We start from the raw sequence: 13718 nt of genomic DNA on the forward strand, positions 1-13718 counted from the left end.
TGTCCTGTTTCCCCCTTTACAGACTTAAAAGACCTGTAGCTGCTTTATTGTTGAGAGTTGCATTATTCTTGAGAGTTGCTTTATTGTTGAGCTATAATTATTTTCTTGCTGGTCATTGCTTGATTTCCCCCCCAGAGTCAGGGCTTTTGTCTGTTCAGTCTCTTAGGAGGGGGGAGGTAAGGATCTAAATGGGATGCAAGCCTTTGCTGTCAGGCTTAATATGAAATATGTTTGTGGAAGAGTCTATATTAAGAAAAATAAACTTAGGAAAATGTTGCCAACATAGTGCTTCCTTTGAATTTTTGTTCTTTAAAATTGTAGGTTTTACATCCAGATTTGGAAACAGCAGATTATGCATTTCCTCCTCCTCGAACAGCTCTGTCACATTCCAAAATGTTGGTAAGACCCAGTATTTCTAGCTTTGTAATAAACAGAAAAAATAATGCTTTTCCTGAAATGAAGGTATTCCTTTGACTGTATTCTTCATAAATACTTTATAATTATTACATTTTCATCATTTCATGTTAACATTTTTTTTTTTTTTACAATTGCTGCTAAATTGAAGGGCACTGTCTGACAAGGCATTGTATCCAACCAAGTTCTACTTAGAGTAGACACACTGAAATTAATGGCCCTCATACCAATTCATTTCAGTGGGTCTACTCTAAATGGGACTAGCATTGAATATCTTTATACTGGTTTATGAGGTTATACAGTACTCATCAGTGTCCTGTGATGTAAGCCCACATTGTACTTTTTATCGTTGAAATTTAGCACTAATGCAAATTCAGAATACCACTTACTGGTACACACAATACTGCATTGTTAATGGAAAACTAATAAGAATCAAAGAATGATAGTGTCAGAAGGAACCTCGAGAGCCATCTAGTCCAACCCCCTGCAATGTAGGAATCTCAACATGCAGATTTGTGCTCTTCTTTTTCTTCCTGAGTAGATTACCGATGATAGGTCCTTCTGGCAGCCAAACTGCTGCTCATACAGATACTCTGGACTTCCCACCTGATTGCGCACCACTTACTTTCTTGATGTGCAAGGGATGAAGCGGGAGAATCAGAGAACAAGGCAGGGCTTAGGAGACTGATTGGAATCATCATGTTTCCTTATCCTTAAGTGTCAGGTAGATTTAATACCTCAGGAGGTATGAGCAACAAAGCCCAGGCATTGTTGGTATTACTCTTTGTGATGCCATCCATTCTGGCAAGAAGCTGTCCAGAAGTAGCAATAGGTTAAATTCTGGTTTAGGCTAATTTTTGTTTGGAAAATTTTTATTCCTGACTGAAAGGTAAATCTTGCACCTTTCAAGACCTAATGAAAGGTCTCTCTAAAATATACTTTAGATGTCAAACTTCACCACAAAGATGTCACACTCTGACTGTTGTTTTTATTGGGCCATTGGAATTCATATGGAAGGATTTTATACTTTTACACTTAATCATACCAGTTGCACCTCTTGGTATGTTATGCCTAAAGACAGAGGAAGCATTTTTTTCTTAGTTTGTGTTTAATAGGAGATAGTTGCTCTAAAATTGCTTGTCTTTTCACAGGATAAAGAAGTACGAGGTGTCTTTCTTAGGCTATTTGCACAGCTTTTCCAAGGATATAGATCTTGTCTTCAGCTAATCAGGATTCATTCAGAACCCGTCATAAACTTTCACAAGGTAAAAGCAAAACTAAGTTATCAGCTTCTAGATGATCATGCATTTTTTTGATTTTAAGAGGTTAAAAAAGTCTTAGAATTATTAGTGCAGCGGTTGTCTTGCATAGGTCAGTGATGTGGTTTGATACTCCACTGTAGATTAGTTTGCTGAATCCTGATATGCCTTTTCTGCATACCAATGATAATTACAATGATACTTTAGCCTACAGATAGCAATTAAACTAAAAAAAATGAAATGGTGATCACTTTGTCTACCCCTTTGCTCTTTAAAGCAACAGTTGCACACTCATTAACCTCCAACACATTAACATACACCATCCAGTTGATAACAATGTGTAACTAGCAGAGATTAGGAGTGAATAATGTGTATCATATTAAATGTTAATTCACAATTCAGTGAATAGTTTTGTAAAATAATCCAGATGGCTCCAGCAAATGAGCCAAAATAAGGAAGAATAAACAAGCTAGCATTTCCTAGCCTATTTGACCATTGGGGGGATTTTTTTTTACCTCAACTGGACATTGAGCATGAAGCAAAACTCATCTGCCAGTTGTTTTTCCAACAGACTTTTTAACTGGCCTTCTATAGCACAAGTCTGCCCCACCCAGCATTCCATCTTCATTTGTCCTATTGCACGCCCCAATGCCCTAGAAGAAGGGGAAGGGGGCATCATATTAGGTGGCCCCCCAAAACCCTCAAATAGTACCATATCCCAATGGATTCAGTGAGAATCAAGATTGAAAATGCTCATGTTTGTATCGTCACCTAATTTTACTTTAGTACTAGTTAGTTGTTGTTTTTTACCCCACAGCTGTTAAATGCATTTAATATGTAACTATTTTACATCTTACCTTGCATAATTTTGTTTGCTGAAAGAAAACAGAGCTCTGAATGCATTCCAAACATATTTGGAATGAGAATGTGTGTGTTCATGGAAAATTTTCTGTTTACAGTAACCTTGATGCTATGCTAGTTCATTGCTTGGTTTTATAAAGTGTTAGGCGCTCATTCTTTGCTTTTGTATCTTACTTTCTATTGTAACCATTTTTTTGTGTTTGCTTGTTTCGACTCTTAAGTACAATGATATGAAAAAATGTGTTTACATGGTTAACATTTACTTGTTTCCACAGGCAGCCTTCTTGGGCCAGAGAGGCTTGATTGAGAACGATTTTCTTACCAAAATTCTGAGTGGAATGGCATTTGCTGGTTTTGTGTCAGAGAGAGGTCCTCCTTACAGATCCTGTGATCTCTTTGATGAGGTAGAAACATTTAAAAAGAAATATGAAATACTTAAATTTCTGTAACAATTTTTTCTGTCATAAAAATAATGCTTTTGTCACGTTATTTGTGTATTACATTTATATCCCACCTTTCCTCCAATGAGGAAAGTAGTGTACATGGTTCTCCCCACCCCCTCCATTTTTTATCCCCACAGCAATCCTGTCAGGTAGGCTGGGCAGTGACTAGCCCAAGGTCACCCATTGAGGTTCATGACTGCGTGTGGATTTGAACCCTAGTCTCCCAAGTTCCATTGCTCTAACCACTACACCACACTGGTTCCCCATTATGAAACATATCATTGTGAAAAATACTGCAGTGAATTACCTCTGAAGCACTCCTTTTGTGTAGTCATTACATTTTTCCCTGCAAATAATTTCACTGGAACAATTGGGATTTTTTATGCTGAATGCATTTGTTTGTTTAAGAAAATGATTTTAAGTTCTTAAAAAAAAGGTGTGGAACCAATGGGAATATTCACAGGTATAATGAATGCATGCGAACATATTGCAAGCTCTGTCATAATAAATAAAAAGTGAATACTGCATGTTACGGACAGTTAAGAATCTTTAAAAAATATTAAGATTATGGCAATATTATAACATGGTTTTACATACTCCTACAAATCTTTCTGTATGACATTTATGGGAGTTTGTTAATGCAGAGGAGAAATGGGAATGGGCAAATAATGCTTTTAAAATAAAACAGTTGGGTTTTCATAACTGGCATGACTAGTGCCATAAATTTTACGATTTATAACAAAGAATAATGAATTATTAGGGAATCATGTTTATTTATTTACGGTGTTTCTATGCTCCCTTGCAGTCAGTTTGTTTTGTTGATTTGCAGTGTACGCTTCTGAATGCTGAAAACAATACACACAAAAACTAACAGATTTTGACAAAATATTCCCGTAACAATATAGTATGTATTTAAAACATGAACTGCATATTGAACCAACCCACACCCTCCAATCATCATCTGAGGTCAGAAGGGTGGCAACACAAAAGTGGACCTTTTCTGTGGTGACTCCCTGCTTGTGGAATATTTTCCCCAGGAAGACTCATATATTAAAGTGCCAAGCAAAAACATTCCTTTCTCCCTAGGCCTTCGGCTAACTAAACAATTTATGGCCTTTTAACTGAAGGGGGGGGGGCGGCAATTTCCATTTTTGTTTGTTACTGTGTTACGTATTTTTGTGTTTTTATATTCTAAACTGCCCTGTGATCCTCAGATGAAAGGCAGTATAGAAATTTAATGAATAATAATAATAATATTGCTTAGCATATTAAATGTGCTATATAAATTGACAGTTGTCAATATTATTTTAAAGAACTATACTACCAGACGCTGGTGGTGCTGTGGTCTAAACCACTGAGCCTTGGGCTTGCCGATTTGAAGGTCGGCGGTTCAAATCCCCGTGACAGGGTGAGCTCCTGTTGCTCGGTCCCAGCTCCTGCCAACCTAGCAGTTCGAAAGCACGTCAAAGTGCAAGTAGATAAATAGGTACCGCTCTGGTGGGAAGGTAAATGGCATTTCCGTGCACTGCTCTAGTTCGCCATAAGTGGCTTAGTCATGCTGGTCACATGACCCAGAAAAACTGTCTGCGGAGAAACGTCGGCCCCCTCGGCCAGTAAAGCGAGATGAGTGCCGCAACCCCGCAATCGTCTGCGACTGGACTTAACTGTCAGGGGTTCCTTACCTTTTTTTTTTACTACCAGATTAGAAACGGTTCATCAAATATAATATCCTACTTCTGGAGTCTGTTTCCACAAAAGTGAAGTTAGAGATGCTGCATGATGTGTGCAATATGATGGGACAGACTTGTCTTTCCATTGGAGGAGTGTTGGTTTCAAAATAATGTCTGGGCAATAAACCAGCATATATGAATCCTGGAAAATGCAGGTCCATGCAGAAGGTGTTTCAGTGGACAACAATAAAAGTACCATATCATGTAGCATACAAGTCCTTTCTTGGAGTGAAGAGTGCCAGGTCAAACTCAAAGTCTGGTTCATGAATGTCCAAAATGGACTACTCAGACTGACCAAGCCTCTCTTTGTGTAGACTAGTGGGACTGAGCCAGTCTTCTGCCAGTTGCAGCTTCTGGTTTGACGTCCTTGGCAGCAGGGACTCAGTCTCAAAGTCTTCATTATACTAAACTTTATTTTAGCCTGAAAATAGTTACTTTACTCTCCAGAAAAAAAGTTAATTTTTTTCAACTAAAACCTTTTTTCTCCTTTAAGTTGGTAGCATTTGAAGTAGAGAGAATTAAATCTGAGGAAAACAATTCATCAAAAATGTTAAAGCATGTCAGAGAACTTGCGGACCAGCTGTTCAAAAATGTAAGTACAAAGCATTCACATACTATAATGTCACTGAATAATGTTTCACTCAAAATTATTGAAGCTGTAGAAATTCAAATAGGAATAATTGAAGCGGTGGAAATATAAATAGGATTAGCCTTGAATGTACAGGTGAAACTCAGAAAATTAGAATATCGTGGAAAGGTTCATTTCTTTCAGTAATTCAACTTAAAAGGTGAAACTAATATATGAGATAGACTCATGACATGCAAACTTTGGGGTTTTAATCAGCTGCATGCCATAATCATCATAATTATAACAAACAAAGGCTTGACATATCTCACTTTGCATGTCATGAGTCTATCTCATATATTAAAGTGAATGAAAACAATTGCTTACATAAATGGACATTTCCATGATATTCTAATTTTTCGAGTTTCATCTGTATATTGAAGCTACACATATAGTTACTTAGTTGTATAACTTAACTGCAATGGTTGTTGCATTTGGAGACTGAATCTAACTCAAGGTAGTTTTTCTTAATATTAGTTGAAATATGCCACTTTTAAGTTGTGTCAGTTATGCAACAACCAAAACCATGCCCAGAAATGGGAGCCAGAACTAGTCCCCTTACTTGTGTGTCTGTGGCTTCTACTTTCTTGCTTGGAACAATAGTTTCTGCTTGACTTTACTAACCAGAACAAATGCCATTTTTGAGCAACCCTAGGACTACTTCAGTACTGAAAGTATGACAGCTATTGTTGTTGTTTTGTCTATCAATGGAGCAGATGTATTGATCTGTAGGCTATCATTATTGTTACATTTATGTTTTTGGAGATTTTCCAGCCGGGGTGTGTGTATGTGGAGGCGACAAAGGCTTATTATTATTTTTGTCAAGCTCTGCGTTCCCAACAGTGGAAAATAGGAATAAAACTTCATTAGCACCATGTTTTCTACCATACCCCTTATTTGCTGATAGCTGGAATTTTGCCATTTGTGATTAAAATCTGAGAGAGGCAGAAGACATCTGGGCACAGCCTCAGAAAGGCCATCCTATGTCCCTATGAGTTTAATCACTTATGATGAGATTACTCATGTAAACAAAATTAAAACAGAAGCAGTGTGTTAGATTAAGGCCAAAATCAAATGACGGAAAAGGACAAGTGAGATGAGTGGCTGTATAAACAATATTGTAGAGATAGTGTGTGTCAAAGATTTGTTGCAAGCACACATGGAAAAGTGAAAAAGGAGGTAAGGTTAAAATCCCTTGTGAGAGCTTTTCTGTTTAAATAAGCTTGAAATGAGGCTTATAATTTAAATAAACACTGTCTGAAAGAACAGTTAAGTGTTATTGTATGCCCAGTTGATGTGATGTTCTGGGTTCAATGTATTGTGATTGTATTTTAGCACTAAATTTTTAAATCAACACTGTTATAAAAATAGTTTGTGTGAATTTATGTTAATGTTGTGAACCACATAAAAGTTGTAGGGAATGGGAATAGAAATGTTTGGCTATAGCAGCATAAAGACTATAGGACTACCCCACAGCTCATACGTATACTGCAGCCTAAAAACACAATGTACATACAGTACATTTACATTGTATAATTTTTGCTTTGTGAACTAGTATTAATAATTTTGGGAAATTGTATGTATGGAAGAGGATTGGATTGCACATCTATTCAGTTTCAGAATTCTGCAAGCTTAGCCTTGTCTTACAACTTTGTTTTTTGTTTTTAAAGGTTGATCTTATAAAAATGAACATTGAAAAATTACAGTCACATGAATTTGTGATGGAGCATTAGTCATTTTAAAATTCTACACAGAAGTGCATAAAGTTTTATTACTTTCCAATAAGCTACAAACTTGGTGTTTGTGAAACACAAAATAATGCTTTGGGCTCAATCCAAAGTGAAGCACATTCAAATGGAGCACTTTCATTTATTTTTTGTGTTATGCATATGCTTAAATCAAACGTGCTTAAGTTTTTACTAGTGAAGGCTTGATACTCCTCTTAGGGTTACACAATCACTTCCACCCTTTTGCTAAGTGAAATAATATGTCAAATAAGCCTTTTATTGATTTAGATACCAAGATGATACTCTGTATTGTTATAAAATATTGATAGAAAGTACTGAATACCTCAATTCAAGTAGTTTTGTTTTTTTTAATTCAGGAGAATCCAAATCCTCACATGGCATTCCAGAAAGTTCCACGACCTACAGAAGGATCTCACCTACGAGTTCATATACTCCCTTTCCCCAAAATTAATGAGAATCAGGTTCAGGATCTAATCCAGGAAAGTTTGGTTAAGAACCAAAGTGCACCACCTGCTTCTCGTGTGGAAAGAAAATGTGTTGTTCCTGCTGGCCCACCTGTTGGTAAGAGAAGCCACCCTATGTTTCATTCCGCTGTAACAATTTCTCCTGACTGGATAAATGTGGATATTTTCATATGTTTTCCCACATTGATTCACAGTGATGTGCGTTTCACAGTTACGAAGGGAGTAACACTTTAGCCATTGAAATAAACCACTGACTTGTTTAATGATAAGAATAAAGTTGTCATTATCAGTAGTCCTATCTTTAGGTATCTATGAGTTCTTATGGTGGAATATATTTTGATATGATGGGAAGTAGCAGTTTTAAGAAAATAGAGAAGTGTTCTCTGTGTTATCAAAATAAATATTTCTGTGTTCATATTAGTTTGTTGAATATATCTTTGTCCTATACTTCTGAGGTGCTTAGATCCTCCCACCCAACGTACAAATATTGACAGTTATTCTATTAAAGCATGGAAGTATTCACTACATAGCCCATCATGTGTGTGCAGGGTTCTGCATTGCTAATGTATTCCCCACTGCCATAATAGCTATACCAATTAGCCAGCCATCTTTTATATTTGGCCTTACCAGCATCAGTGCATTAACTAACTTGAGTCATTGCTACATATTGGACTGTTTTCAGCAGTTGAGAACTGCCTTCTTGACAATTTGGGTAATACGGTGGTTGAAATAAGGGTGCCTACTTTGGCATGGGCCCTGAGATATTTATTTGGGGCCATGTGTCATGCCAGATTTCTAACTGTAAGACACAGTTTGCTCTGCTAAGGGAATCCCCAGGGTGCCATTGTTTCCAAAAAGCAAATGGCATTCCTCATTATTTGCCCTAGCTTGGCCCCCAACTCCCTTTTAATTCTCCACTGCTGGAATCCCAGGTATCTCACTTCTGTAAAGGAGTATAACCTGTAATTCACAAGGGTTTTGCAGGGGAAATTGATAATCAAAATGCCAGATTTCTGCTTGTTCTGCTCCTGGATATTCCCTGCCAAATTCATATGGATTTTAAATTCCGACATGCTTGCAGTTTTCCTCTTTGGGGGCAAATGTCACTCAAGTCTGCCCACGTATCAGTATGTTAGACATGACTGTGCATTAATAGGGTTGTGTTCTCCTGTGCATTTAATGAGGACAAATGTAGCAAAATAAAACAAAGATACCGTAGGAGTTATTCTAGGAATGTTTCTAATGCAATAGCTCTTTAGTGATGGTTTTTACAATAAATTGTTTCACATATGTTTCTACTTCTTTCTTTGTTAGTTTCCATAGTAGAAAAGTCAAGTACGGTTTTCAACAGTGCACAAAGGCTGGAAGTTGTTAGAAACTGCATCTCTTTTATATTTGAAAACAAAATTTTGGAGACTGAAAAGGTAATAAAAAATTCTGCTAAACTATTTGAGGAGTACTTCCAAGTTAAACTCATACATGTTAAGTGATTGACCTCTTTACTGCTCCTGCCAGATTGTAGTCCTTTTTCATTTATTCATTGTCCTCTTCATCAAGTATCCGATTGAAAGTGACTGAGGTACCAGTTAGGGTGGAGGCAGTGCATGTGAATATGTGGGTTCCTTTTTACTCTAAATTAAAATTGGACTCTTACCTCACCCTCTTGTTTGCCCCTTCTCTGTTACGTTTCTGTACACGGAATTTCCCCCCATCTTCCCTGTTTTTCTTTACCTCATGCATAGAGAGGTCACTCCTCCACCCAAGTAATTTCTCTCCTTTTCCACCCAGTGAACAATCAGGTCCAAACAGTGTTTCCTATTTCTCTTCTCCCTGTTCCAGCCCTTCATACCTCAGGTTGGTTTGTTCCCTTACTTCAAAGCTGGAGAAAGACTTTGAAGGTATGAAGGGTTGGAACAGGGAGAAGAGAAACAGGAAATACTGTTGTGCAAATAGATTTTTGTTGTGGAAGCAGACAGGCATCTTTGGATATTACCCTTATTTTATTAATACAAATAACTCAATGTCATAAAGAACTAAGGGCCCGATCAATTAACCCACTCTGCTAGTGGAAGCCAGCACAAGGGCTCCTACTGGCACTATTTTCACTTGCCTTCCCCCTGCACACACACCCAAATCTACTCTAGAGGGTCAGGAGAAACTCAAGAAGAGTACATAAGGGAAAGAGATGGGAAATCATTCCATTAGGCAAGCAGAAATGCTTGTGATGAAGAATGATCTCCCTAGCACAATGTTGAATTCCACCCTCAGTCATATGACCACTTATACAACATCTTGAAAGTCTGTGAAAAGAGCAGTGCTTTTCACACATTCATTAAAACTTACAAGACTGAGCACTGCCATGTCTCAGTATGTTGCATACTCCTTAACTTTTGGGACCTCAACCAAGAAATTCCTTCTCTAAGCCCCCACATTTTAAAACAAAATAAAATAAAAAAATCTTTCCAGTAGCACCTTAGAGACCAACTAAGTTTGTTCTTGGTATGAGCTTTCGTGTGCATGCACACTTCTTCAGATGAAAACGTTGTTTGGTTAGGAAATAGGAATGCAGTGGTACCTTGGTTCTCAAACGTAATCCATTCTGGAAGTCCGTTCGACTTCCAAAACGTTTGAAAACCAAGGCACGGCTTCCAATTGGCTGTAGGAGCTTTCTGCACTCAAGCGGAAACCACATCAGAAGTTCGGCTTCCGAAAAATCTTCAAAAACTGGAACACTTCCGGGTTTTCGGTGTCTGGGAGCCAATTTGTTCATCAACTAAGCCGTTCGAGAACCAAGGTTCCACTGTATATGAAAATCTGGGAGAGTTTAAACCTGTCACTAGCTTAAATGTTGATCGTTTAGAGACTGTATTGATTTGATTTGGTTTACTTTATTTACAAATAACCCAGTATTAGTAAAGAATTCAGTTAAACTGCCACCGCATTCACCACACATCTCTTAGTCATCCTACTTGCATTCACACCTGTTCTTTATTCATTTTCCTTCCTTAGAAGGAAGTCTTTTTTAATATTTTAACTAAGATTTATATGTTGTAGTGTTTAAAGTATGGATTTGGTAATATTTCTGGTTATGAAAAGTATCTCTTTTCTTCTTCTTTGTCTTTTTTCTATCTTTCTTTTTCTTTTTTCCTATCTTCCCTTTTCTCTCTCTTCTTTTTAGTTTTTATTGTGGAAAAAATGTATATAAGTGTATATATAGTGTTATGTATTGTTCTTTGTTTTCTTTTTTCTGTGTAAAATTTAATAAACTAATTTTTAAAAATTCAATTAAACTACAGTAATGTTTTGTGCAATTGGAATACATTTATAGCTTCCTAATACATGTTGCATTTTTATCTGTATAGACTCTGCCTGCTGCACTGAGAGCCCTAAAAGGAAAAGCAGCACGGCAATGTTTGACACAGGAACTAAGCCTCCATGTTCAGCAAAATCGAGCTATACTGGATCATCAGCAGTTTGATTACATTGTACGGATGATGAACTGTACTTTACAGGTACTTAAAAATGCTTTTAGCTTCGACTTGTAATTTACTGAATACAAATGTTTTTGTGTGTGAGGTAGTAGATTGCATTGCATTGCATATTTTGCTGTATTTCCTATTAGCTGTTTATAACTGCCATGGTGGTTAATTTATAATTAGCATGGGTGATACTTTAGCATTCTTCCCTCTTCCTACAAAACTTTGCTCCTGGGGGTCTGAGCATCACTCTTAACCATTTTTTTGCACTATAAATGTGAAGCATTTCTTTTCCCTGGAAGACAGCAAGTGTTCCATCTTTCTTCGGCAACATTTGTCTTACACTTCAGATTGTTGCTAACACATAGCTTTGTTTTGGTTTGTTTATTTTATTGCATCTGAATGCTTTCTAGACTATACCTACTACTAGATAGTGATAAGAAATTACAAGTGATTAATAGTGCATCAGTTTGTTTGTTTTTTTAAGTAGCTTTGGGGGGAAAGTTACTACACTAAAGTCTATATCACTCACGAGGAAGAGAATTTCATGGCAGAGACCAAATTTTGGGGTTATGGTAGTATACAAAAATATTTAGCAGAATTGAATCAAATTATTCACAAACTTTAATAGCTGTGTTTTTCTTTGACCCATGAGTATTTTTCTGCACAAAACAGCTTTCATCCAGAATGCTTATGATTTTGATTTCAGGGTTATTTTCTTTTTCAAGCTTCTTCATGACAAAACCAAAGAACTTCCCCTGTGCAATTGTCCGCTACTCAAAAGCAATGTTATCTCATGAAGCTTTCTTGGATTTGGAATATTGGGATAACTATTGATACTAAATATGCATTTAAAATATGGCTACTTTAAACCAAGAAGTTTGTACTAAACCAGCTACTTTTTGAATTGTAAAATATACATGGGTGTCTGAGGACGTGGCCAGGAACTAGAAAAATCCATATGAAATTTTTCCTATCAATTGTTCCATATTTACTTCTCTAAGGAATCATTCTAAAAAGGCACCTGTGTTAGCTAATAAGCACTAGAATTGGATTTCATAAAAAATGCCAAAAGTGACAGGATATGCATCATTATTGATTTCCTTAAAATTGTTGTAGAATAACATGTAGTATGCAGGGAAGTTGGCACTGTGAGAGCCCATGAGCAGGAGCACCACATTGTCTCCACCAGTGCATCTCACAATGCAGATCTCCCCACCTCTTCACCCCTCTCTCTCCCAGTAAGTAGCTGGGAGGCCAGGTGTGCAGCACCATCCACCCTCACTGACTGCTCCCAACAGGATCCCAACAAAAGTCATTTGAAAATATAATTATATACAGTAACACAGTTAGTTAGTTAGTTAGTTAGTTATACATATATGTGTGTATAGAATCATGTATAATATTGTATTTTACAGATTTTTTAAAAATTGCCCAGCAGATATGTTTGTCTTATTTAGGGACCACCACTTGACTTTATTATACCAGGATAATAATACAGTAAAAACACTATGTCTGATAAAGTGTGATTCACAGCCCCTTCAAAATCAATCTTTGAATGTGGAAAGTGGAAAGTGTGTTTGGGCTGTAAAAATTAATCTACCGTATCTGTATAATATGCTTTACATGGGAAAGGAATTAACAGTACATAGAGCACTGAATCAAAAACATGTAGGAGAAATTCAGCTTTGTAGTACTTGCAAAATAAAGAGAGGACCTTAACACAAATTAAACAAACTGCAAGTTAAGACAACATTCAAGTTAAACAAAATAAATCACAACATGCAATTGCATTTTTTTCATAATATAATTGTAAGCTGCAGTCTATTCTCATTTATTCGTTTTCATCTTTTGCCCACCCCATCCCAGAAGCACCACAACAGTAAATTCAAATGAAACAAATACCAACATTAACATCAGACAAGCAAAACTACAATATTCAAAGTTCTGCCTAACCCTGTTTTTCCTTTTGCTAAACCTCCTCCTGCTCATGCTATGCTTCTTACCCAGGGGAGTCCTTTGGATTCTTCCTGCATAGTACTGTAGTTCACAGATCGTTGCCTTAATGTGCAGTTTCATTATGACTGTTTATTAATTTTCAAGATGCCTGCAGGGAGGTTGTCAATTAAAAGACCAATGCCAAAACTCTTTATAGACATTTCTGCTCTTTGGTATCTGTGAATAATAAGTAAAATATCTCTGGAAAAATAGATTTGATCCAGAGCTGCAGATCAGAGGTGAGCCCAGACTTGCATGATTTCCTTTGGGTTTTTTACTAGAACCCCATCATCTACCGTAACAGATCATACCACAAAATGGCTACATGGGGGCTACCTGCATATCTAGTAACATACCTGAGGTACTATAGATAGGAATTCTAACACCAAGCCCTAAAAACTGCACAAGAACACAAAGGACAGGAAAAAGGCAACCGATTAACAAGCCCCCTTCACAGGTGGGGGATAATGTGGCTTCAACCTCATTTGCTCTTAATTAGGTTGTCTCATTTATATTGAACAATATTATGCTCATTATTCATTAAATGAGTACTTATTAGCTTGTCCACATGCAGATACATAAACAATTTAAAATGGCAAAACCAGGTTATTATTATGAGTGCTGAAGGATAATGGGCAGCAAAGATATTTCAGTGGTTGGGTAGCAAGTTTCATAATGAGGTTTTAATATTTCCTCCTGA

The 13718-nt window shown here is 36.8% G+C and overlaps 1 protein-coding gene across 5 annotated transcripts in view; it reads left to right on the top strand.

Annotated features, from left to right (window-relative positions):
• Positions 1 to 13718, top strand: part of SBF2 (SET binding factor 2) — a 214641-nt gene that overhangs the window by 131586 nt on the left and 69337 nt on the right. For all 5 annotated transcript variants that reach the window (XM_033152645.1, XM_033152665.1, XM_033152673.1 and 2 more), the window contains 7 exons: positions 322 to 399; positions 1566 to 1679; positions 2810 to 2938; positions 5201 to 5299; positions 7437 to 7641; positions 8859 to 8968; positions 10907 to 11056. In XM_033152645.1, the coding sequence (XP_033008536.1) occupies positions 322 to 399; positions 1566 to 1679; positions 2810 to 2938; positions 5201 to 5299; positions 7437 to 7641; positions 8859 to 8968; positions 10907 to 11056 (885 nt within the window). The remainder of the gene's footprint in view (positions 1 to 321; positions 400 to 1565; positions 1680 to 2809; positions 2939 to 5200; positions 5300 to 7436; positions 7642 to 8858; positions 8969 to 10906; positions 11057 to 13718) is intronic.

The sequence above is a fragment of the Lacerta agilis genome, chromosome 1 (assembly GCF_009819535.1).
Source record: "Lacerta agilis isolate rLacAgi1 chromosome 1, rLacAgi1.pri, whole genome shotgun sequence".
Lineage (NCBI taxonomy): Eukaryota > Metazoa > Chordata > Lepidosauria > Squamata > Lacertidae > Lacerta > Lacerta agilis.